A 25,362-nucleotide genomic window follows, 5' to 3' on the forward strand; every position below is an offset into this window, starting at 1 on the left:
TGTAATGATCGAAGAAAGTCGTGACAATGAGGTCTTGTGGGGGGGGGCAGTGAGAGGGGGAGGGGGTCGAACTGGGTTTGAGCAATGGGAGAGATGGTGATTTAATGGTGCTTTTTCGGGTGGTGTTAGTGTATTGCTGGGATTATAGTGTAGTGAACATACTGTAGGTATTGGTAGTGATGGGGGTATAGTATAGTGATGAATACAGTGTAGGTTCTGATAATGGTAGGAGTATAGTGTAATGGTGAACTGATGGTGGTGGAAGTATAGTGTAGTGGTGAACTTAGTGTGAACTAATAGTAGCAGTTAAGTACATTGGTATTGTTGGTAATTGTAGCACTGAATGATGTTGGGTGTTATGGTGATGATACATAGTACAGTGATGAGTGTTTATTCGTGTTAATTTATGAGTGGAGGTGATGAGTAAATGGTATTATCGCGTTTTCAGTAGTCAGTAATGGTGATGACTGTGATTTATTATTGTCGATGCTGAGCATGGTGGTGTTGTGTTAATGATGATAGTTTGATGATGACGTATGGTGAATATGTTGCGTTTATGGTAATCATTTGATGATGCATTTTGAGTATGGTAATGTGGTTATGGTGATGACTGTTGAGACTAGATCTAAGCAAATATGAAGATGAGAGAGAGAGAGAGAGAGAGAGTGCTTGTGTTAAGGGGTTGATGAGTTCATAGAAAACGTAGTTCATGGTATTTGCCCCCCCCCCCCTCTCTCTCTTGCTTCTAACTTGACATTCCTTCTGTATACATATCTGACTCCTCATCTCTCTCTCTCTCTCATCTTCCCTCCCTCCCTCCCTCCTTCCCTCCCTCCCAAAAGAAAAGGGAATAATAGAAAAAGGAAAAGAAAAATCTCACTCATTTTCTAGATGAAGTGACGGGCACACTGTCACGAGTCAAACGCTCCTTCTTACGGCTGTCATTCGTGCAGAGAGAGAGAGAGAGAGAGAGAGAGAGAGAGAGAGAGAGAGAGAGAGAGAGAGAGAGAGAGAGAGAGAGAGAGAGAGAGAGGGGGGGGGGAGGGGAGAGAGAGAGGGAGAGAGGGGGAGGGAGAGGGAGAGAGAGAGGGAGGGAGAGGGAGAGAGAGAAAGAAAGAAAGAAAGAAAGAAAGAAAGAGAAAGAAAGAATAAGAGAGAGATGGGGTTGATAACTGTAAATAATGTAATAGACAAGAAAGTAAAATAGACATACCAGTGAAAGAAGAAGCATTTTGACACCCGAGTGCCATGGACTCTTGGCACCCTCAAGGTTAGGCGTGACGTTTTCATTAAATTACTACGGCGCAAGTGTTCGCCTGTGGGGGTCCGGGGATGGTGGAGGGGGGGGAGGGAGGGATTGCATGATTTCGGTTGTGATTCGCCTCAGATTGGCATATGCTAATTCTGTATCTATATATCTATTTATCTATATATGTATCTCCTCTCTCTTTCCTCTCTCTCTCTATCTATCTATCTATATATATATACATATATACATACATACACATGTATATACATATATATACATATATATATATATATATATATATATATATATATATATATATATATACATATATATATATATATATATATATATATATATATATATACATATATATATATATGTATATATATATACATATATATGTATATATATATATATATATTTATATATATATATATACATACACATACATACATACATCCATACGTGATTATGTCCTCTCTCTCTCTCTCTTTCTCTCTCTCTCTCTCTCTCTCTCTCTCTCTCTCTCTCTCTCTCTCTCTCTCTCTCTCCCTCTTTCTCTCTCCTCCCTCCCTCCCTCCCCTCTCCTCTCTCTCTCTCTCCTTCTCTCCTCCTTTCCCTCTCTCCCTCTCTCCTCTCTACTCTCTCTCTCTCTCTCTCTTTCTCTCTCTCTCCTCCTCTCTTCTCTTCTCTCTCTCTCTCTCTCTCTCTCTCTCTCTCTCTCTCTCTCTCTCTCTCTCTCTCTCTCTCTCTCTCTCTCTCTCTCTCTCTCTCTCTCTCTCTCGCACATCTTACCACACTGAAGGGCGAAGCGACCAAGACATCACCATGGCCCCCTTTGGTGACTCACCCCCCCCCCCACCCTACCCCCACTTTGGACCTCGCAAGGGGACCGCGCTTGCTCTGATTGCTTGTGCTTGCATTCGCCGGCACGTAATGCTAATGCAAACAGGAGCGATTGTGTATTTCCGTGCCATGTCTCCTCGCCGGCCACCGCATGCAGCTTAACATCGCTTGCAATCAATCCATGAGACCTTTAAATGCTTGCACACATGCGTATATATAAACATGAATACTTGTTCTGCATGGTGTGCCAGCATGTTATTCTTGTTGGTGTGTTTTTGTTTATGTATATATACTCATATAAAAAAATGTGTGTACTTGTGTGTTTTGTTTGTGTTTGTATGTATGTGTCTGTGTGTGTATTTGTTTTGAATAAGTAATTTTGTGTCAGTGAAAACGCTGTAATTAAAAAGAAAATGTGAATTGATAAAAAAAACTTTCATACATCGACAAAACCCCCCAAAAATATGGCGGATAAAAAGGACATCAGCGCAACTAAAAAAAAAGAAGATATATATCACCCAAAATTTTAACAAACAAACGACAAGACGATGCGAACGAAAGAGGGGGAAGAGAAGGGGCAGAATAAAGGAGACAAAGAGGAGGACGAAATTGGGAAGCAAGAGCAAAAAGCAGAAAAGAGGATAATGGAAGAGGAACGAATAATGGCCATAAATCAAGAGTGGGAACAAAGCCTTTTTTTCTTCCTTTTTTCTTCTTCGGGGCTTGCGTAGTTATCTGGAGAAAGATGTGCGTCGTGCGTGGCTGTGTATGCGTGCGTGACTCGTGTGTGTGTGTGTGTGTGTGTGTGTGTGTGTGTGTGTGTGTGTGTAAATATATATATATATATATATATATATATATATATATATATATATATATATAGAGAGAGAGAGAGAGAGAGAGAGAGAGAGAGAGAGAAGAGAGAGTGAAAGAAAGAGAAACGAAAGAGAGAGTGCATTACTTGCAGAGATAAGAGGGAATTATTTGAAATTGGAAAAACATAGATCATAAAATCTATAAATCTACTGCCTGATTATCAAATCACAAGAGGTTAAAAAGAATCCCATGCGCGTGCACACACGCACTCACACACACGAAACCTAAAAACACGTAATAAGAACAGGGTCAAAACTCTACGGCCCCCAAACCCATCTTTCACATTGACCTCAAATTTACAAGTTCCTTTCAAGTTATGAGGGACGCGCTTGGTCTCTGCCGATGGCCTTCCGCTCCTAACGCGGCTTGAACTAGATCGTGGACATGCGAACTTACTTGGATTGTGTGTGTGTGTGTGTGTGTGTGTGTGTGTGTGTGTGTGTGTGTGTGTGTGTGTGTTGGCGTGCATGCGTGCGTAAATGTGGTAGAGTGAGAGTGAGAGAGACAGACAGACAGAAAGAGAGTCAGACAGAGAAACAGATAAATAAAGACATGTAGACCATACAGACATATCCGTACTACATAAAAGTGAGCGTGAAGGGTGTGAACGAGAGAGAATGTAGAATGTAAGCTGGAGGAAGCGTGAAGGATGTGAACGAGCGAGTGCGATAGAGGAATGTGGCGAGTTTGCTTCGGGGACGCATTGCAGAATGCAGATGCCGTGATCTGTGTTAGTCTTACTTCATCTAGTTGCTCCTTGCTCAGCTGCCCAACGTCGAGCCGTGTTTGACATATTTAAGTCGTGGCTGACATAGTTTAGATTGCGTCGGATCAGGTGGCTAACAATATCTGAACGTTATTAACGATTTGAAACACGCTTGTCATTATCTAACCACTTCGTTCTGCTTCCCTTTTGCTAATCATCGCTTCTTTCATTGTACTTGAACACGGATGTACTCTGGCCTCGTCCCACGCCCTTCGTTTTCGCTCCTGAACGAGATTGAGGCTGTCGCGCCGTCGGTCGGTCGGTCGGTCGCGGGCGGTGTGTTTATGTTCGGGTCTCGTCAGGTGTTAGGCTGATACTCCGGCTGCGTGTCATTTGAGGATGTGAATCACTAAAACGCTGGACAAGTAGGTATGTGTGCGACGTAAGTGGGTCAACTACGCGCTGGATGTGCGTAAAAAGTAGGTCAGCTACGTTCATCCATGCACGTTGCGTCGGTTGCATCAGTCGTGGTAACGTTCAAGGCTTCTGGACGAAAGCTTCCCGGACTTTTACTCTACGTTACTTGGTAATGATGCAACTGCCATTATTCCACCCTTCGAGACTTTTAGCCGAGTCGAGCTTGAACTGGTTATGAAGTGATGATGCTATAGTAAATCGATGGAATTTGCTATAGTTTACCCTTCACGGCTATTACATTTTCTAAATTTACGTCGTTTTCTATGCGAGGCCGCCAGGTTTATCCGCGGTAAATAACGAGCGGAGAATGCCACTGGCTCCCCAAATGCATGTGAAATGGCATACAGGCGACCAGCCATTTTCGCGCACGGGTATCACGCACACTAATGAAATGCATTTACCGAATTAATTCACCCCTTCTACCTCTGGCCCAAGAGCTCCCAGAAGCCAGACATTGTCTCGAATGGAAGTAGCGAGAGATACAGCTCGTCGAACGAACTCTGGCACTCACGGATTGCTATAAGCAATCGAAAGTCGCTTGGGAAGTATTGCAGTAAGAGGGCGAAGGAAGCGAGTTCAGGGGGGGGTTGAAGAGTAGGGGGAGGTGGCAGGTAGGTGGAGGTAGACACAGGGAGAGAGAGAGAGAGAGAGAGACTTTCTCCACCGAATACTGGCAGACGAAGTGAAAGTAAAGTGTAACAGCATAAGAGGTGTGTACAGCCACCATGGCCATTCCGTGTCTCCCTCTCCCTCCTCCTCGCCCCCCACCCCCTCCCTCCCCCCTACCATCCGCGATCCTCCCATCATTACCAGCGCCTACACCTCACGCAAGGCCTATGCTCGGCGGATTTTCAGCCGTCATACATACTTTTATGTTGAAACGGAAGGCCTATCAAATGACGTGATTATTTGGATGCGCGTTGACTAACCGACCGAGTGACATGATATGACTGATTAGCAACGATGATGATATGACATAATAGGTATAAATACATAACAATTGTATAAATAATAAGTAACGGTCTAACTTCGTGTAGACTTTTTTAGAGGGAAGGAACATCACACACACATAAACATGATGTATTTGGCATGTGTAACAATGCATGGTATACGATCCTAATATGCAGATATTTGTAAGGATTGTCTATAAAACAAGAGGATACACGCTGCACTTCATGGCGGAAGCACACTCACAAGAGAAGGTAAGTTGATTCACACTAACAAGAAAATGAACCTTGATGGAGTATGTCTATCGGGCCAACCCACCTGACGAGGGAAATTGGAATCATGAGGGAAACCGACGACATACAATAGGCCTACCTTGGAACTGGCCGTAAACTTGAGTCATGCACTGTAAGTTTGTGCTGGACACTCGCCAAGCGCCACTTCCCCTTTCCCCTTTCCTCACTCCCAAACCCCCACCCCACCCCCACCCCCACCTCTGTCTGTCTCTCTCTCTCTGCCTGTCTCTGTCTCCCTCTCTCGTCACTTCCTTGTATTAAAAGTAGCAGCCACGCGTCTGTGAAAGTAGCCCTTTGTGAAGAGAGAGAAAAGGGAGAAGCCAAAGCTCTGTTTCCGTTTGGTGAAACATCTCGTGCTTTCTGGATTCCCTCCTCCTTTTCCTCTGCTTTCTGATCCTCCTCCTCTCACACTTTTTCCTCCTTTTCATCTTCATCCTCCTCCCCTTCCTCCATCTCCACCTTCTCCTCCTCCTTCTTCTTCTTCTCCTCCACCTCCTCCTCCTCCTCCTTCTTCTTCTCCTCCTCATCCTCCTCCTTCCCCTCCTCCACCTCCTCCTCCTCCTCCTTCCCCTCCTCCACCTTCTCCTCCTCCTCCCCCACCTCCTCCTTCCCCTCCTCCTCCTCCCCCACCTCCTCCTTCCCCTCCTCATCCTCCTCCTCCTCCTCCAGCCGCCGGACACATGATGAGGCCAAGAAGAGATCCTGGTTGACAAGATGCCGACGGGAAAGTAGGATGCAGAAGTCTGGGGGATGCTCGCTCGCTCGCTCGCTCGTTCTCGCACGCAAACGGGGAGTTAGAGAAGGTGGGGGAGGGGAGGGGAAAGCGAAGACAGGAGTGGGGAGGGGAGGGGGAAGGAGAGGAAGGGGAGGGAGGGGAAACTGGACTGCGCTTCTGTGCCTTTCATCGACAACGAAAAGTTTTGCCTGCTTGTGTTGATGGCGTCTTCTGTGAGGATAGGGCTGGTGAGTAATATATATATATATATGTGTGTGTGTGTGTGTGCACGCACACACACACACACACACACACACTCACACACACACACACACACACACACACATACACACACACATACACATACACACACTGAAAGAGATAAGAAAAAGAGAGAGGGAGGGGAGGGGGAGAGGGAGAGGGGGTGGGAGAAAGAGGGAGAGGGAGTGGGAGAAAGAGGGAGAGGGAGTGGGAGAAAGAGGGAGAGGGAGAAACAGAGAGAGGGAGAAAGAGAGAGAGAGAGAGAGAGAGAGAGAGAGAGAGAGACGAAGGGTTGATGGACAGAGAGTGAGAGTCAGAGTGAGGGGAGGGGGGGAAGGGGGGCATAGACAAAGGATAACTAAAGCATAGAGTTCTTAAGGGGTGGTGAATACAGGTACCCCAAAGAACATTCATCCTTGAAAAACTAATTTACTTTTTTGTGCGGAGCTACTGGGTGTGCAGTACATTGGAAGAATCCTTGGTAAGGATTGACAGTTTTGCATTTTCTGCGAAATTCTTCTTATTAAGTCTTTCTGTTTACTCATTTGTCAAAATTTGGTGATGTACAAACACAGTAAAACCTCATGAAATATCAGTAATAGTTAACAATATGGCAAGTTGCCCCTGCAGCGCCATACTGGATACGTTTAGTTGGTTGGCGAAAATGTGCGAGTTGGCAACTGCGGCCGTATCAGGTGGTCGTGTTGTGACACTCAGCTGTTTCAGTCAGTAGTCAGCTGATCGGACTCGTGGTACTTGTGCGCGGGACCACGTCTCTCCATACGGCTCACTTTTCATCAATGTACACGCCGTTTAAACTGGATTACTGGTGCCTTTAGTGATTATTTGTGGTAAGAGAAGCGAGTGTGACTAACGGCCGAGTCGGCTGCTTGGCCAACCCTAGTGAGAAAGAGAACGTGCCTGATCCAAGCTGAGTTCCAAATGGCGAGGTGCAGACGTGGCAATTACGAGGACCGTGTGAGCTCGTCGTTGCTTACAAAACGATCGTAATTAGTGTGTGTGCGGAAAAGTGAAACACGACTTGGTCCTCGGGAGAAGACCTGTGAGTCAAATATCGACGTTTGGCAAGTTGTGGCACGCGAGTGACCTCCAGGATGGTACTTGACGGAAGGGGTCGTGATTCGCAAGGATCAGTGGGAGAACTGGGCTAAGTGGGCCATATGCACGTGTGGCGGCGATGCTTGGTGTGTCTATGGGATTCCCATTCACTAGGGAGGGCACGTGAAGGGTGAGAGTGGGTTGCTCAACACACGGCCTTGTGCAGGTTCGATTTCCCTATTGTCAAAGTTGCCAGGTTGGTTTTCTGTAGCAGGTGGAACGTTCGAGGCCAGGGGGAGCACAGGGATGAAGGAGGACCCAAGTGTTGCTGTAGAGCTTAGATTCGCGATGTAGAGATGGTGTGTGCGATCCAGCTGATGGTGTAGGCGGTAGGTTGAGCAAGAGGAGAGAGTGGTGGTGATGGTCCGGAGGGAGGGAAGGAGGGAGGGAGGGAGAGAGACAGGGAGGCACCAGCAGCAGCAGCCAACACGGCGACCACCACCACCACCACCTCAGCTCCACCATTACCACTACTTCCACCAGCTATGAATCCCGCCCCGACATAGCTGGCATTCTGATCCTTAGCTTGGCACTATAAATACCCTCTGTACTCACACCTGAGACCCTCCGTAGGCGCACGTTAGGCGGCGGAAGAGGAGACGGAGAGGAGTAACGGTATGCCTGAAGGAAGGGACGGAGATTAGGGGAGAATTAGAGTAAGGAGGGAAGGGGAATAGAGGAGGGCCACGGGGAGAAGGAAGCTGCAGTGGGGGACGGCAGGTCGTTTTAATGAAAGGTACGACGAGGGCAGAGGCTGCGCTGGCGATGGTGGGAAAAAGTGAAGGCCAACTGCTCGTGGCAGCGGCCGTTCGAGCGGCGGCGGCGGCGGCGGCGGTGGCTCCCATCCACCGTTGCTCGCTGATGACCCACTTTCTCGACACAGTTCTTCGTGCGGGCGGACGGGCGGACGGGCGGTGGGCGGGCGGCGGGCGGGCGGCAGACAGCGGCTCACGTACAGTTAGATGGCGACCCAGGCGTGACATATGGCCTCCCTCGTGAGTTCCTTCGCCGCCTTCGCGTTATAGTACCACCTGCGACGCTATGCGACTGCAGGAAGTGGATGTGGGAAGAGGTTAGGTGATTAGGCGGGGAGGAGGAGGAGGAGGAGGAGGAGGAGAAGAAGAAGAAGAAGAAGAAGAAGAAGAAGAAGAAGAAGAAGAAGAAGAAGAAGAAGAAGAAGAAGAAGAAGAATACATATGGATAGGAGGGATAGAGTAGGAAGAAGAGGGTCGTAATTTTATTATTCTCTCTCTCTCTTCTGTACACATGTATTCGTGCGTATGCGTACTCAAGCTCATACACGCACACGTACACACACGAACACACACACGCACACATTCATTCATTCATTCTATCATTCAGTGTCATTCATTATTTCAGTAAGTCATTCATCCATCCACCCACTCATCCCAACACTTCCAGCATTTGTAATGTGGAGAGTCTCGAAGGGTTTAGCCACGTGGGCGGACGAGGGCGGAGATGCGTGGGAGGGCGTGGGTGCCAGGGGAAAGAGAGAGAGAGAGAGCAGGGCCGACACAGTGCCAGTTGATTGCTTTTAGGCTTAGAGGGGGAGGGTGACATTCTGGTGGTTCATTCATTGCAGGGATTGTTTTTTATTGTGTGTTTAAACATGCAATCGTATTACATATATCTGTGATGTTTAAGTTTTTCATATTTATATCTCAGGAATACAATACAGGAACAAGAACTAGTCTAACAAGTGCTGACATATGAATACATTTAATATAACAACCAAAGTGCCTAAAGGGAAAAAATCTGCGTCTGTGATCTCCAGCACCAATGCAAGTTCAGAGGAGCGCAAAGAGAGAGACTGAGAGAGCGAGAGCAAGCGGTTAGGCCGAGCAAGCAGCGAGCAGACCGTAGGCGGAGGTCGGTGCAGCCGCGGCGACAAGGAACCGTCTGGAGGAATCGCGGGCGGGTGAGAGTGTTTGACGCCCACCCAGGCCTCCCTCCCCGCGAGCGCTGCTCCCACACCTGTTACTGCTGACGGAGGCGCGCCTGCTGACGCCTACGTGAGGTGCTGCTGGCAGCTGGAACCGCGGAAAGTAAGAAACCCCCGAGAGAGCCCGCCCCCGCACAGCACCAACAGCTGGTGTCCTCAGGGCTAGTGGCGGGTCGTATCCCCGGCCGAGCTGCTGCATCACCACCACCCTGACGGCGAGACCACGCCATGGGAGTGCACAGGACACTAGCGGAGGAGCCCGGCGGGAGCTTAGAGACTCTGGAGGAGGAGGAGGAGGACGACGAGGTAGTGGACTGCCTCCAGCGACGTCTCCACCACCATGGCTACCCCCAGCGGCACCATTCTCCGACCGGCAGCACGGACAGCGACGTCCTCAACAACAACCAAGTGGACTCAGCCAAAGGTAATGCATACGCACAGCCGCGTGAACTTCCTGTGGGTCATGGCTCTATTTGCCGCACTCATGCTGTTGTTGTTTGCCTTTGTTTGAGGCGATTGCCGGGTTTATAGGACCAGGGCCACCGGCGCTCTCTCCTGTCTCCTGTCCCTTCCTCCCTTTCTCTCTTTCTCTCTCCTCCTTTGCTTTCCCTTTCCCTTGTTCCGTTCATAGTTCTCTCACTTACGTCTACATCATCATGCCCTCTTGTTTCTCTATCTTTCCTCCTCTCTCACTCACTCCCTCTTTCCCGCACATCATCTTTCTCTGTTTCATCGCCTCGTTCCCATTTCTCTTTTCTCTTACTTTCTCCGCCACTCCTCTGCCCACATTTCGTTGCATTTCGTATCATCATGAAGTATTTGCGTCTCTGTGGAAGTATGTCAGGATTTCACACGTGTCCCGTTTCTGTTTCCCCTCCCCTCCCCTCCCCTCCACACCCCCATCCCCTGCACGTTTCCTGATACCTTATATCTGCGTCTTTTATTTAACCTCTTGTCGGTATTTTTTCTTTTATTTATTTATTTTTGTCTTTTGTTATTTGTTTTGCCATGACGCGTGCATTCTTGTTTTACTTTGCACCATCATTTCTGTGTTGCGTTTTTGTCTTGCCTCTTTCTCTTCCCGTGACACATTGCTCTCTTTCACCATGTGGGGTCATGACCTGAGTGCGGGCGTGATGGTTCGACCTCCCCTCGTCCTCTCTCTCTCACTCTCTCTCTCTCTCTCTCTCTCTCTCTCTCTCTCTCTCTCTCTCTCTTAGTGCGTCACGTATATCCCCCCCCCCCCACCGGGCTTCCGTTTTCTAAGAATCTCATGTTATCCCGCTTTGGCTTATGACTCACTGTGTATTCGTGGAAGACTTAGAATAACGTTCTTTTCTCTACACCGAACGTTTTCTCGGAACCAAACGTTTACTGTGTGAGTTCGCGTTTTACGTATGAATATTTACCTCCTATTCTCCTCTAATCTCCTCTCTCTCATTATCATTCATTTTACTCTTATTCCTTCGCCTCTCCGCCACCCCCCCCCCCTCCCGTTGCCAGGATACCCTGTTTCTTACCCACAGCGTCTACCCTTTTCTGACCATTCATATTCTCCTGTTTACGTGCGGGGTCAGGAAGCCATGGGAGTGTGCGAGGGGGGAAACTGGGAGGAAGGGAGATAAAGGGTGAGCTGGTGGGGGGGGGGGTGAGGAGGGTATGATGTGAGGGTCGTTAGGCCGGGTGGAAGTGAAAATGAGGGTCGAAGAGGGATTATGAGGGAAACAGACCGACGTCGGCAGGTGGGTGGAGTGGTTGAGGTCGATGATTGGATAAATGAATGCGGGAGGGATTAATAAATGCATAATTAAATGACTGCTTTTATAGATGAATGGATGGAAAAATGTACGTTGGGTAGATTTGCGGATGGATGCATGTGCAACTAGCGTGTAATATATTTGGGGAGGGAGGAAGGGGGGGATCGGAGATAGACAGACGGACAGAAAATAACAAAAGAAGAGTTAAAAAACGAGAGACAAAGACAAGAACAGAAAGAGAAAGGAATGCGAACGAGAGCAAGAGAGAGGGAGAAAGAGAGAGAGCGCGTGAGAGCGAGAGCGACCTGGAGGGTCCTGGAGGAAAACACACGAGTCTCCACCTCAGACCTGACAGCTGACACGGGTAGACAGACACGACCACCGCCACAGGTTAGTGTCATTGTGTTGGTCGAAATGGTTTGACGATGAGAGGAAGGGAGGGAGAGAGAGAGAGAGAGAGAGAGAGAGAGAGAGAGAGAGAGAGAGAGAGAGAGAGAGAGAGAGAGAGAGAGAGAGACGCGGCGATGACGATTAAAAACGAATGAAGGAAAAGGGAAGGGGACCTATTAAGAATCAATACATTCTTTCAAACTTATTAATATAGATTTCAATGATGGGACGTTGCTATGGGAGCCATATTGATTCCATCGCCAATACATGGTATGGGTATGCCTAATTAATCGAAAAAGGCCTCTTGTCTTACCCTAAACGGCATAAACCGATGCCCAGATATTGTCATCCCATTCAGGTGGTCACGTTACCCGCATGTTGACGAGAAGAGCAACGCGTCCGAACACTTGCGAATATGTTTACTTTGAGAAACATCTGTGGGTGTTCGAGAGGGGGGTAAAAAGGGGGAAGTGGGGGGGGCAAGAAATCGAGAGAGAATTTTCGAGATTATTCTTGGTATATGACTACTCTTACTTCCTTTTTTTACCAGGTTTGAATTATTTTGGAAAGTTATCTAAGCGGATAAGAGGGAAAATTAGCGTCTCCGTTTCCTCGCACGTGACTTCAGGCGGTGTCCACGGGTCGTTTAATTAGCTGAGACGAGGTGTTGAGTCGAGTGGAGGTGAGCTTTGAGGAGGGTTTATCTAAGAGCAGGTGTGAGGTGGAACTATAGTGCGTTTTCTTTTCTTTTCTCTTGCTTTTGAATTTACACGTAAGCGTAAAAGATTAAAGGGAATGATAGGGGAATATTATGATTCGTTTGTCTAGTTGTCCGTGATCTCACTTTCTACGCTTGCGACCTCACACCTGGGTTATCAGCTGGCTTTTCCTCCTTGGCTTCTTTTAGCTACTCATCACTGCCTCCTTCCTCTTCTTCGGCTTCTTTTACTTCTTCTACATCTTCATCTACATTTCTTTTTCTTCTTTGTTTCTTTCCTTTCCTTCTTTATTTATTTATTTGTGTTTGATTTATTTTATTTCATCTTCCTCTTCCTCTCTCTCTTCCTCTTCTCCTTCCTCCTCCTCCCCCTCCCCCTCCATCCTCATCCTCCTTCTCCTTCCCCCTTCCCCCTCCACTTCCCCCTCTCCTCCTCCTCCCTCCTCCTCCCTTCCCCCTCCCTTCCCCCTCCCTTCCCCCTCCCCTCCCCCTCCTCCCCCTCCCTCCCCCTCCATCCTCCCTTCCTCCCCCCTCCCCCCTCCCTTCCTCCTCCTCCCCCTCCCCCCTCCTCCCTTCTCCATCGTCACCACTTCCCTCCTACCCTTCCTTTCTCCTCCCTTCCCTTCTCCCTTTCCCCTCCCTTTCCCTCCTCCCTTCCCCCTCCCTTCTCCTTCTCCCTTCCCCCTCCCTTCCCCCTCCCTTCCCCCTCCCTTCCCCCTTCCCCCTCCCTTCCCCTCCCTCTATCTCCATCCCCTCCACTATTATGCCAGACACACCAGCTCCGAGACCCAAGAATCTGTGTCAGTATGACAGACTCTCTTTAGGAAGTGACAAGGATCGAGTCGTCTCACAAGCAATGGTGTTCTTCCAAGGTGGCGTCGTGTGTGCATGCTTGCTTTCGTGCGTGCGTGCGTGTGTGCGCGTCCTGGTGTCCAGACCATAGACCTTAAGAATGGCTAGATTGCTTCCGGTATGATTTTTTTTCAGGGTGGGGATTAGGGAGGGAGGGAGGGAGGAAGTTGTCTTCATTGGTCAAAATGTGGAATTTGTTAGGTCTTCGTGTGGTGTTGTTTCGTGTTTGTTTTTAATGTAGTTTTTACTTTTGTGTTGTTCATCGTCAGTATTGCATGTTTAATCATCGTTTTCTTTGTTGCCTCCTCCTACCTCCTTCCTTCTTTCGCTCATTCTTCCCCTCCTACAGTTGATTCCTGGGAAACGTCCCCTCCCCCGAAAAAAAAAACAAGTAAAACAAAAACACGACATAGCTAGACGAACATCATCATAAAACATTCTGTTCCTCGAAATTGTTTCTTGGCAATGTCATTTCACTCTCGGATTAACACACCACATCTGTCCACATCACCACAAATTCCTGGCATGTCACTACACTTCATTAGCCCGTGCCAGTAGTGTCAGTGGCACTCCTAGGCTATTCCATCCACTTCTGCGGCACCTTTGCCTTCGATTATCATTGCACTGTCATGCCAATGCTCCGTGAGTCCGTGGCTCTTCCTTCGCTCCCTCCCCCCCTCTCCCCATTTGACCTTCCCACCCCCCTCTGACCACCCCTGGTGCTTTCCATTCCTAGCACTGCCCTTGACACAAAGCGGAGGACGTACATAGTTAGCTTCTCTATATATAGATATCTACGGGTGTCCACCGTAACCATAGCAACGGCATATAAGCTTGAGTTGAATGCTTGAAACTCTTTAAGGCTTTAGACTTTGTGGTTCTCTCTCTCTCTCTCTCTCTCTCTCTCTCTCTCTCTCTCTCTCTCTCTCTCTCTCTCTCTCTCTCTCTCTCTCTCTCTCTCTCTCTCTCTCTCTCTTTCCTTCCTCTTCCTCTTCCTTTAATGTGGGTGATATTGCTTCCGAAGGAAAGGTCAAAAGCGGGGTGCCTTGTCGTGATGACGTCATTCGATGACCTCGGCTATATTTGTGTTGCATCTTCTGAAGATTTTCCCTTTTTCCCCCGGTGCGAGGGGGATTGGAGGGGAAGCCCCGTCGTAGGGGAATCATTTAGCTCGTCATGTCGTATTTGTAGGGAGGTTTATGGTTCTGATATGAGCCTGAAGGTTGGCACGCGATTAGATATTGTTCACTTCGAATACACCTCAAGAAATCCTCCTCATCTCCTTAATAATGACGCAGCGTGTTTGGTGCGTGTATTGTGTCTTACTTAAACCTTAGACTCCCCCCCCCCACTACACTCCACTCCACACCCCTCCCGTGTCTTTTTCCTAGAGCTTATGCCTGACGCTCGCCGCACAGATATTTGTTTTGTCTGCGAGCCTGCTTTCTCGGTAGCTGAGAGGGGAGAGTAGAAGGGGGAAGGGAGGGGGTAAAGAAGGAGGAAGGGAAGCTGGAGGAGAGGGGAAAAGGGGGTGGTGAAGAAGAAGGGGAATGGAAAGAGAAGGGGAGGAGATGAGATAGAGAAAATGAGAGGGATGGGAAGGGAAGGGATGGTAAGTGGGGAGGCGACAGAGTGATGGAACGCGCAAGAAGAGGGGACGAAAGAAGAGAGGGGGAGAGAGAAAGAGTAGAGACAAAAGGAGAAAAAAAAGAAAGGGTTAGGAGAGGGAAGTGGAGAGGTAAAGAGAGGGGAGAAGAGAGGGGAGAGGGAATGGAAGAAGGGGAGAGAGAAAGGAGGGAACGTCGTGCGATCGCGCTGGGTGCTGGTGAAGGGGGAAATACCACTACGTTACATCACTGGGAACTTTGGCGAGGAACGCGGGAGGTGGGGTGGGGTGTGGGGGGGGAGGTAAAGCCCGCTCACTTACTCAGCCGCTCACTCGCTCCGCTCTCGAACCCCTTCAACATCCATGGCAGCTGTGCGATAGTTTTGCGCTCTTTCTGGTTGTCTGTCTGGCTCTGTCGCTCTCTCTTAGTTTCTCTCTTATAGTTTCTCTTTCTCTCTCTTTCTCTCGTTTTTTTTTTCTTTCGATTTCATTCTCTCGATTTCTCTCTCTCTCTCTCTCTCTCTCTCTCTCTCTCTCTCTCTCTCTCTCTCTCTCTCTCTCTCTCTCTCTCTCTCTCCCCCTCTCTCCCTCTCCTCTCTTCCCCTCCCTCTCCCTCTCCTCTCCCTCTCTCTCTCCTCTCTCCCTCTCTCTCTCTCTCTCTCTCTCTCTCTCTCCTCTCCCTCCCTCCCTCCCTCCCTCTCCCTCCCTCCCTCCCTCCCTCCCTCCCTCCCTCCCTCCCTCTCTCCCTCTCTCCCTCTCCCTCATCCCTCCATCTATCTATTTCTTCAACATCTCTAGAAGGTTTGCCTTTGTAACACAGCCTGGACACACGAGCCTTTGTTAACATCTTCGGTTTATAGAGATCGAGAAGTGTTTTTTGTTCGTGTTATTTTGTTTTTGTCTGTTTCTCACAGTAGAAAACGTGTTCGTTCAATTGCCAGCTTGTGCGGAGAACACGGTTGTGTTTTGTGTGTGACTGAATTGAATGGTTGAGAAGGAGGGAGGGGAGAGAGAGAGAGAGAGAGAGAGAGAGAGAGAGAGAGAGAGAGAGAGAGAGAGAGAGAGAGAGAGAGAGAGAGAGAGAGAGAGAGAGAGAGAGAGAGAGAGAGAGAGAGAGAGAGAGAGAGAGAATCAGACAGACGCAAGCACAGATACACAAACACAGACAGAGACAGAAACAGGTAAGGAGCCAGACAGACAGACAGACAGACAGACAGACAGACAGACAGACAGACAGACAGACAGACAGACAGACAGACAGACAGACAGACAGACAGCCGGGCGGACGGACAGACAAAGTGCGAGCATGGACACCCGACGCATAGTTCAGCAGTGAGACATTAACGTATCTCGCTTGAACTGGCGAGAAAGAATCAAAACATGTCTCCCCCTCCCTCTCCCCTCCCCCTTGCTCCTCCTCCAGCTTCTCCCTCTGTCTTGTTACTCCAACCTGTCTTCTTCTCCTCCTCCTTCTTCTTCTTCTCTTTCTCCTCTTTCTCCACCTCATCCTCCTTCTTCTTGTTCTTCTTCTTCTTCTTTCCCTTCTCGGTTAGATCAGAGGCTGAAAGGATACGAAAACGAAATGAATGGAAATGGAAATTGTAATGAAAACAAAAGAATGTAACAGCAGTTGTATACGGTTTGTTTACATTTTTTTATAGCTTGCGCTTTCCTTCTCTTTTTCTTGTTTTCTGTTTCTTTCCATTTTTATTTTTTGTCGCTGATTATCTTTGTAAATTACAAATAAATTCATCAGGAAAATATAAAAAAGAGAAGGGAAATGTTGATATAGAGTTATGGAAGAAGAAATTCAATTATCTCCATAGTGCAACCCTGAAATAAATCAAAACCAGAGCACAGTTTGCGAGTTACAGGCCACCGCGAAGGGATGGGGGAGGGGAGGGGAGGGAGGGAAGGGGGAGAATCGAGGCAGGTGTAACAGGAGGGGGTGGTGGAGGGGGGCAGAGGGGAGGACGGCCTAGCGAGGTCAGGTGTAGGAGAACCACAACAGCAGCATCAGCAGTAGCCTTCGAAACTTTGCCATGACCGCTTCTCTCCCTCTCCCCCCCACCTCCTCTCTCTATTTCTCTTTGTATCTTTGTCTCTCTCCCTCCCTCTCTCTCTCCCTCCCTCCTTCCCTCCCTCTCCTTTCCCTCTCTCTCTCCCTCCTTCCCTCCCTCCCTCCTTCCCTCCCTCTCCTTTCCCTCCCTCTCTCCCTCCCTCCCTCCCTCCTTCCTTCCCTCCCTCCCTCCTTCCTTCCCTCCCTCCCTCCCTCCCTCTTCCCCCTCCCTTCCTCGCTCGCTTTTCTACTACACCAGGAAATAACACAGTAGTATTTTGCGCACGTGAGACAGCCGGGGAAGGTTGCGTTGAAAGGGAGATTTTTTTAAGAATGATTAGATGGATCAGCAAGAGGAGAGTGAAAGGTAAGGAGAATGAATGAAAGTAGAAATGAGAAACTAGGCTTGTATGGGAAGATAAAAAATAAGGGGAGGGAAGGTCAGAAGACATGAATTGACAATAAAAAAAGTTATATATGTAAACTGACCAGGGAAACTGATAGATAAATACAAACGAAGCAGTGGATTTATTTGACACAGAGCAACTAGATTATTACTTTTGACATAACGCTTGAAAAAAACAAGAGTGGCTGTACTCAGTATGTATCTCCCCCGCGCGTGATCTAACCCATCATCGGTGGGCTGTAAGTGAAAGTCCAATGAGACACCCACTTCCCTAGTCTCCCTCCCCTCCCCCTCCCCCCTTCTCACTCCCCTCCTCTCCCTCTCCCTCCGCTTCCCACCCCTCCTCACTCTTCTAGCCTCGTATACCTAAAGGCCTAATCTACTCTTCCTTACTCTGACTTACCCTGCCGTTCTGCTTCTCCCTTCCCTACTCTCACCTATCATACCCGACCCTCCCCCTACCTTACTAACCCCTCCCTCCTCCCCCTACCCCCTAGCCTACCCCACTCTCTCATCCCTCCCCACTCCGTACCCATGCCTCCCATCGACGAACCCACCTTCACCTGTCTCCCCTTCTCCCCATCCATATCATCCCACGCCCACCCACCTCCCACTCGCTCCAACCCACCCACGCGTAAGGGTCAGAAGGGGAAGGGGAAAGGGGAGGGGGTAGAGGAAGGGGAAGGGGAAGGGGAAGGAGGCAGTTAACGGGACCTCACCTTGAGAACTCAGCTGTAATTTTAAAGCCTTTTTTTATAATGATTCTCTCACGGCTAAGGTACTTTTCTCCCGTGTAGAGTGAGGACTGGCGCTTGGTCACGCTCTCTCCACAGCTCAGCCCACGAGCCATTAACGGTGAAAATCCTACTTTATTTCCGCGATTAAGATGTAGAGATTGAGAGATAATTTGATGTATTGATAGATAGGTCGATTGATTTATTTGTATTTTGGTAAACAGATTAAGAAAAAAAGGTTGTTTACAGGAGAGATACATTGATTTAAAGTCAGATATTATTCATATTATGCTATCAAATAAATATTAGTCATATTATGATATCAATTAGATATTAGTCATATGATATCAATTAGATATTAATCATATTATGATATCAATAAGGTTTTATTCATATTTTGAATAGCATCCAAAAGAGATAGAACATATGCAAACTTAGAAATGCATCAAGTCATACGAATTGCAAAGGTTACTCTTATTTGTGAGTATGTTGAAGCCGACCTCCTCCGCCGGAGAGAAGGCGAGTATGATAATCATGACGGGGGTATTTTCCTCGTTGTTGTTGGCCACTAGGGTCCTAGCAAGGCTGTGCGTGTGTGTGTGTGTTTGTGTTTGTGTGTGTATGTTTGTGTGTGTGTGTGTATGTGTGTGTCTATGTGTCTATGTTTGTTTGTTGCGTATGTGGCGTATGTACAAGTGGGGAAGAGTATGAGTGCGTGGGTGTCTGAACGTGCACATTGACGCCCTGTTTTTATCTAGGTGTCCGGGTATGTGTGAGTACAAACATGCAGCGACCGAGGCACAGTGCCACATGGTGAAATCGCCGGCACTGGCCAGGTGTAAGTTGGGAGGGAGGGAGGCAGTAGCTGGCGTTCGAAGTGGCCCGGGTCCTGGCTGCTCTCTGGCCTTGCTGGCGAGGTGGACAGGTGCTGCTGGCGGCGAGGCGGGGACTTGGCTGGCCGGACGGGGTGGGGAGGGGGGAGGGGGGGGGAGGGAGAATGGATGGATTGGTGGATGGATAGATGGAGGGAGGGAGGGAGAATGGATGGATGGATGGATGGATAGATAGATTGAGGGAGGGAGGAACGGAGGGAGAATGGTTAGATGGAGGGAGGGAGAGGGAGAATGGATAGATGGAGGGAGGGAGAATAGATGGGTGGATAGATGGAGGGAGGGAGGGAGGGAATGAAAGACCGAGAGTGTGAGGTACGGTCTAAGACCAAAGACAAAATTTCAAAAAACAAATGATTTTAACGAAGGAAAGAAAAAAAAGCTTTCATATTAAAATAGAGCGTGAGATAGCAGGAAGGGGAGCGAGAGAGAGAGAAAGAGAGAGATAAAGAGAAAGAGAAAGAGAGAGAGAATAAAGATGCTGAAAGATGCTGAATCATCAAGAGTAATTTAACTACTAAGAACTATAAGTAGAAATAGCACAGCATAAGGAGTTTCGAATCCAGATAGAAATGTCAAGAGATAATGATGCAATTGGTGATGAATGGAGCGATTAGTGATGAAGACGAGATGCAGTTGTGGTGAGTAAAGTGAGGTGATGTTGACAGAGGTGGATCTACACGGTCAGCAGTAATCTTTAGTGCAACACCTGCAACACGCGTTTGCAACATGGTGTCTGGTCAGCGGACGTAACAGTAGCAGAGACAAGGGTCTTTCAAGCTCTCGCAACGTCGCTGTTGTTGCGTGATTTATAGTCCTTTGTTGTATAAGTCTGTTGTATAATTTCGAGTTCTCTTGTATAATTCTGGTGTATAATATCCCTTCACTGCTGTATAATCCTGATGCATCATTTCTAGTTGCTTTATGCTATTGTGTGATTTTTTTAATAGTTTGTCTATTATGCTTTGGCGTTATATTTAATTCACAGGTGTATAATTCTGTTGTATAATTTCTTGTTCACTGTTATGTAAATTCTGGTGGATAATTTGGGAGATAGTGATATAACCTAGGAATCGCTGATGGCGTGAACAATTTAGTCAAGCTTCGGAAAGATTAAACAAAATGCGGGAGAGAGAGAGAGAGAGAGAGAGAGAGAGAGAGAGAGAGAGAGAGAGAGAGAGAGAGAGAGAGAGAGAGAGAGAGAGAGAGAGAGAAGAGAGAGAGAGAGAGAGAGAGAGAGAGAGAGAGAGAGAGAGAGAGAGAGAGAGAGAGAGAGAGAGAGAGAGAGAGAGAGCGAGAGAGGATGAGGGCGACGGCGGTAGGAGGGCGGAGGGAGGAGGGATGGGGGTGCAGTCACCAAGGCAAAACAGCGAAGCCTTGTGAGGAGACACTCAAATATGCGTCATGGTTTCGGCCGCCACTAATTTGGGATTCAAAACAGATTTCTTCTTTTTATGTAAAGAAAATATGCGATCCATACCTTCCTTGCTCTTTTGCCCATCACAATAACAGAGATTATATATCTATTTATATCTAAACTATATCTATTAATGGCACACACACACACACACACACACACACACACACACACACACACACACACACACACACACACACACACACACACACACATGTGTATATATATATATATATATATATATATATATATATATATATATACATACATATACATACATACATATATATCACTCAAAAGACTACACTGATATCTACCTTTACTAGGGAGATTATTAAAGGAGAATAATGTACTGAATGTATAGACGAGACTGTTATCAAGGCCTTTGTATTGATAGTTACGTATACTGTGGGAGTATCATTGGCTTATACCTGCCGTGTATTGTGAATCAGTTAAGATAAGTTTCAGGGAAGCCAGTGCCAGGGAATCGAACAGTTTGACCAATTTCAGGCGATAATCTGTCGATGGCGGTGAGAGAGGAAGGGAGATAGGTAGACAGGGAGAATGAGAGTGAGAGAGATTGAGACTGAAATAAGAAAGGAAGAGGGGGAGACGGAGGGGAAGAAAGGTATATATATATGTATATATATATATATATATATATATATATATATATATATATATATATATATACATACATACATACACATATAAAGAGAGAGAGAGATAGACATAGAGATAGAGATAGAGAGAGAGAGAGAGAGAGAGAGAGAGAGAGAGAGAGAGAGAGAGAGAGAGAGAGAGAGAGAGAGAGAGAGAGAGAGAGAGAGAGAGAGAGAATGAGAAAGAGAGAAAATGAGAAAGAGAGAAAGAGAGGCAGAGGGAGAAAGAGAATGGAGAAAGAGAGGGCGAGTCCGTAAGCACGTGTCTATATAACGTTTGGAGGAACCTGAGTTCTAGCTAACTCTGGCATCCCGATCAAAAAGCACGCAAATAACACCCCAGTGGCCGGAGACAATAAGGATCCTTCTCTTGTCCGCAATCGAGGTTTGTAAGGTGAAACGTGGGATATATATATGTGCATAAATATGTGTGTGTGTGTGTGTGTGTGTGTATATATATATATATATATATATATATATATATATATATATATATATATATATATATATATGAGAGAGAGAGAGAGAGAGAGAGAGAGAGAGAGAGAGAGAGAGAGAGAGAGAGAGAGAGAGAGAGAGAGAGAGAGAGAGAGAGAGAGAGGGGGAGAGAGTGAGGGGGAGAGAGAAAAAAAGGTTGTTTACCCAGAGTTCACTAACATAGTTCCCATCGGGAGGGAGGCCAAGACGGTGGAACGAGACGGAGAAGGATTAGGAGTAGGAAGAAGAAAAAGAAGAAGAAGAGGGAGGAGACTAATGATGATAATAAGACGACGACGAAGAAGAGAAACAGGGAGAGCATGAGGTAGTGAACGATGGAGAAGAGAAGGAAAAGAAGTAAGATCATAGGAAACAATAATAACGTTAATAACAAGAATAAGAGCAATAACTGCAACACTCTTGCATAGTTCAGCTTGTAACATGAAAGTGCGCAAGTGACATGTCATGCCTCCCCCCCCCCTTTCTCTCCTCCCTCCCTCCATCTTTCTCTCTCTCTCTCTCTCTCTCTCTCTCTCTCTCTCTCTCTCTCTCTCTCTCTCTCTCTCTCTCTCTCTCTCTCTCTCTCTCTCTCTCTCTCTCTCTCGACCGTCCAGGAGGCGTCAGTATGTAATAGCCATGCGGATTGGTTGAGAGATTGTGGTGACTCGCTAGTTTAGTGGGGGGGGGAGGGGGTGGTGCCAATGTGTCGAAGGTGTAGGGGGGGGAGGGGTACGTACCAGGAGCAGTAGGAGGTAGGAGGTGAGGGTGCCAGGGGTGAGGGGGTTAGGGGGCGAGGGTGGCCACGTCGGTTAATAGGAGTAAGAGCGAGGGGGTAGGGATGGGGGTGAGGGGGTAGGGAACGCGGCTACCAGGATGGTTAGTAGGAGGAAGAGGAGTATGAGGGGGGGGGGAGGTGTAGGAGACTAAGGGAGTGGAGGGGGGGAGGAGGAGGGAGAGGGGGGTGCATAAGAGTAAACCTTGGCACACTGCACTCTTCGCCAACGTGTGGAGGAGAACTTGATACCGGGGAAATGATCTCAATGTTTTTTTCGTATTATCATTTATGTTTTTATATATATTATTTTCTTTTTGCTTTTTTTCTCATGCTGAATTGCCACGCATCGAAAGAAATTGTAGGTAGCGAGAGAGCAAAACATGTCACAACACGTTGATATGTCTGGTTGACATGCATTAGCCTAGTTTCACTTACGAAGAGATTGCAGACCTTGCTTTTTTTGTTTGCCTTGCATTGCGCTGTGGTCTAGTATGTTGTGTCATGTTGTATCTAGTTATGTGTTATGTTATGATATGTTGTGTCATGCTGTACTGAGTTCAGTGTTGTGATTGTGAGTTATGATTTGTGTTATGTTGTATTGAGTCATATGTTGTTTGTTATGTTGTATTGAGTCATATGTTGTGTGTTATGTTGTTTTGATTTATGACATGGAGTGCTGTACTCAGTAGTGATATGCAGTGTTTTCTTGTGTTGTATCCAGCTATCATATGTTGTGTAACATGATGATTGCTTTGTGCGAAGTTATGTGTTGTGTGTTGTTGTACACGGTACGTATATCAGTGTGTAAATCCGCTCGCCCTAATTATCATAGATGTTGAAACAGCACTTGCATTTCCTTAGTGCGAATAGTCAAGCGCACATCCGCAATCGAATACCAGCAAAGTCGGAAATAAGTGTGTGGTCGGTGGGGGGTTGGGGGGAGAATAGGAGGAGGGGAGGGGGGAAGAGAGAGGAAGTGATGAGAGGAGAGAAGCGACGACGAAGAAGAAGAAGAAGAAGAAAGGTAGAAGGATGAGAGGAGGAGGAGGAAGAAGAAAAGCTGAGTGGGAATTCCCCCCGCCAGCCAGACACCAAAGTATTCAGGGTGTGCGAGAGATTGGAGGAGGGAGAGAGAGGGAGAGAGAAGGAGGAGGAGGAGGAATGGAAGTAGATAGTGTCTGGTATATCATTTCCTCCTATCATGAATACGCTATTAATAAGGGGGGGGGGTAGGAGATCAGGAGGGGGATAGAAGGAAGAGGAGGAAAAGAGGATTACGATTTATTTTCTTGTCTTCGTGTCGTCTCTCGCCCTTGCTTGGCACCCGAACAGGAAGCTTGGAATCTCGGAAGGTCAGACGGTGGATGAAAGGGGGGGAGGGAGGGGGGAGGTGGACAGTGGTGAATAATGTGGAGAAGTAATGAGGGAGTGAGGTGTGTGTGTGTGTGTGTATGTGTGTGTGTGTGTGTGTGTGTGTGTGTGTGTGTGTGTGTGTGTGTGTGTGTGTGTAAGATACCTGGATGCGTATTTAGGGGAGAGGGAGGGAGGAGGTGGTAGGGGAGGCACCCATCTGTACAGTGCAACGTGAATATGCCAAGTATTGCAATGCTTTTCGATGATCATGAGATACGTGAGCCAACCAACCTTGCAGGCCAATTCCTTTTTTTGCGTCCTGTCAGCCGATGACATTCCTTGCAATACACACACTGTATAAATAGATTCTTAATTATTCATAGATGCAATATGCATTATATTTATTATTTTTCCATCCTCTCTTGGTCATTGACCGCGATGCTTATTCAATGAAGCAGACATTAAGGATCGGGAAGTTCGTTGACCAAGGAGGAAAACGATCGAGCGTGCAAGTCAACCCGTTCGTTGCATTGTTGATCTTGCGATGTTGCTTGGAGATATACTTAGTGCACAGATTTGGTGCTTCGGTTCCTATTTACGTGCTTAGGTATTTGTTGACACATCTATTTCATGTGTTGTGAGTTTCTTCTGCGCTGGGTCATGAGGGGTCACGCATGACGGACGGGTAGAGGTCAGGGGGATGACCTGATGTTTTGTGGGGATTGTTCGAGGAGTGATTGAGGGGGCGGGGGCTGATAAAAGACGAAGAAAGGGAGTACGAATAGGAAGAAGGAATATATATATATATATATATATATATATATATATATATATATATATATATATATATATACACAGAGAGAGAGAGAGAGAGAGAGAGAGAGAGAGAGAGAGAGAGAGAGAGAGAGAGAGAGAGAGAGAGGCGAAGAATGAGTCGCAGGAAGTAGAGGCTGAGGTTTTAGAAACACGTGTAAAGGCCCGAGTCATCACGCCGAGCCTTTGTGCAGGTTAAGGCGTGTTTTGGCAGGCCTCGAACTTTCTCTTTTTTCCACTCTATTTTTCAGCGTTTCTCACCGCCTCCTCGTACCATCCTCTCTCTTTTATCTCTCGTACCCTACGTCTCCCCACTACCTGTTCTCCCCGTCCTCCGCACGGGTAATACGAGCGAATGTCAACGCACGTGACGCAGAGATCATTACCATTCTTTGTCTCGGCCTGGTAAATGTACCCTTGGTAACTGGCCTTTGTGGCGTCGTCTGTAATCGGCGACAAAAGGGTGACTTTCGTAAATAATTCATCGATCCAAATGTTTGTCAGAGTCAAGATCAATAAAAGACCAATTATCGGCGACCGGCGATATATTATGCAGCCGCGAAACGTTTCGGATTCTCGTACGTAAACCTCGGCCAACCCTTCGGAAGATACCGACTCTAAATAGATAGTAAAAGGAACCTTCTTTGTTCTCTCGGCGAAGTGCATCCGTTTTATGGTAATTTCCCCCTTGCGGAAACTTTTTGACTTAATTAGATTGCTATTAAGATGCTACCGCGCGCAGAGACCGGACTGGAGTGGAGACCGAACATGCAGACAGACATTCCCTGCATTTGTCCGTCTTGGAGCGTGTGCGTTGTCAAGTGTAGAGGGATTTTTTTGCGTGTTCTTGTTTGTATTTGTTCGTGACTCGTTATATAGTGTGTGTGTGATGTGTTTGGCCTGGATTGTGTGTGGAATGCGGGATACGTAGATTTTGGATGAGATAGAGGGGGATTAAAAAAAAGGAGGGGGATGGGGAGAAAGAAAAAAAGAAGGAAAG

The 25,362-nt window shown here is 47.3% G+C and overlaps 1 protein-coding gene across 1 annotated transcript in view; it reads left to right on the forward strand.

Annotated features, from left to right (window-relative positions):
* The first annotated feature begins 7,089 nt into the window (after positions 1–7,089).
* Positions 7,090–25,362, forward strand: part of LOC122249105 (ribosomal protein S6 kinase alpha-5) — a 48,987-nt gene continuing 30,714 nt past the window's right edge. Inside the window, exons 1-2 of the mRNA XM_086535148.1 lie at positions 7,090–7,222; positions 9,177–9,877. Coding sequence (XP_086391274.1) covers positions 9,682–9,877 — 196 coding nt within the window. The 5' untranslated portion in view covers positions 7,090–7,222; positions 9,177–9,681. The remainder of the gene's footprint in view (positions 7,223–9,176; positions 9,878–25,362) is intronic.

Source organism: Penaeus japonicus, unplaced genomic scaffold, assembly GCF_977035675.1.
Source record: "Penaeus japonicus unplaced genomic scaffold, GWHDUDI00000001_assembly GWHDUDI00000042, whole genome shotgun sequence".
Classification (NCBI taxonomy): domain Eukaryota; kingdom Metazoa; phylum Arthropoda; class Malacostraca; order Decapoda; family Penaeidae; genus Penaeus; species Penaeus japonicus.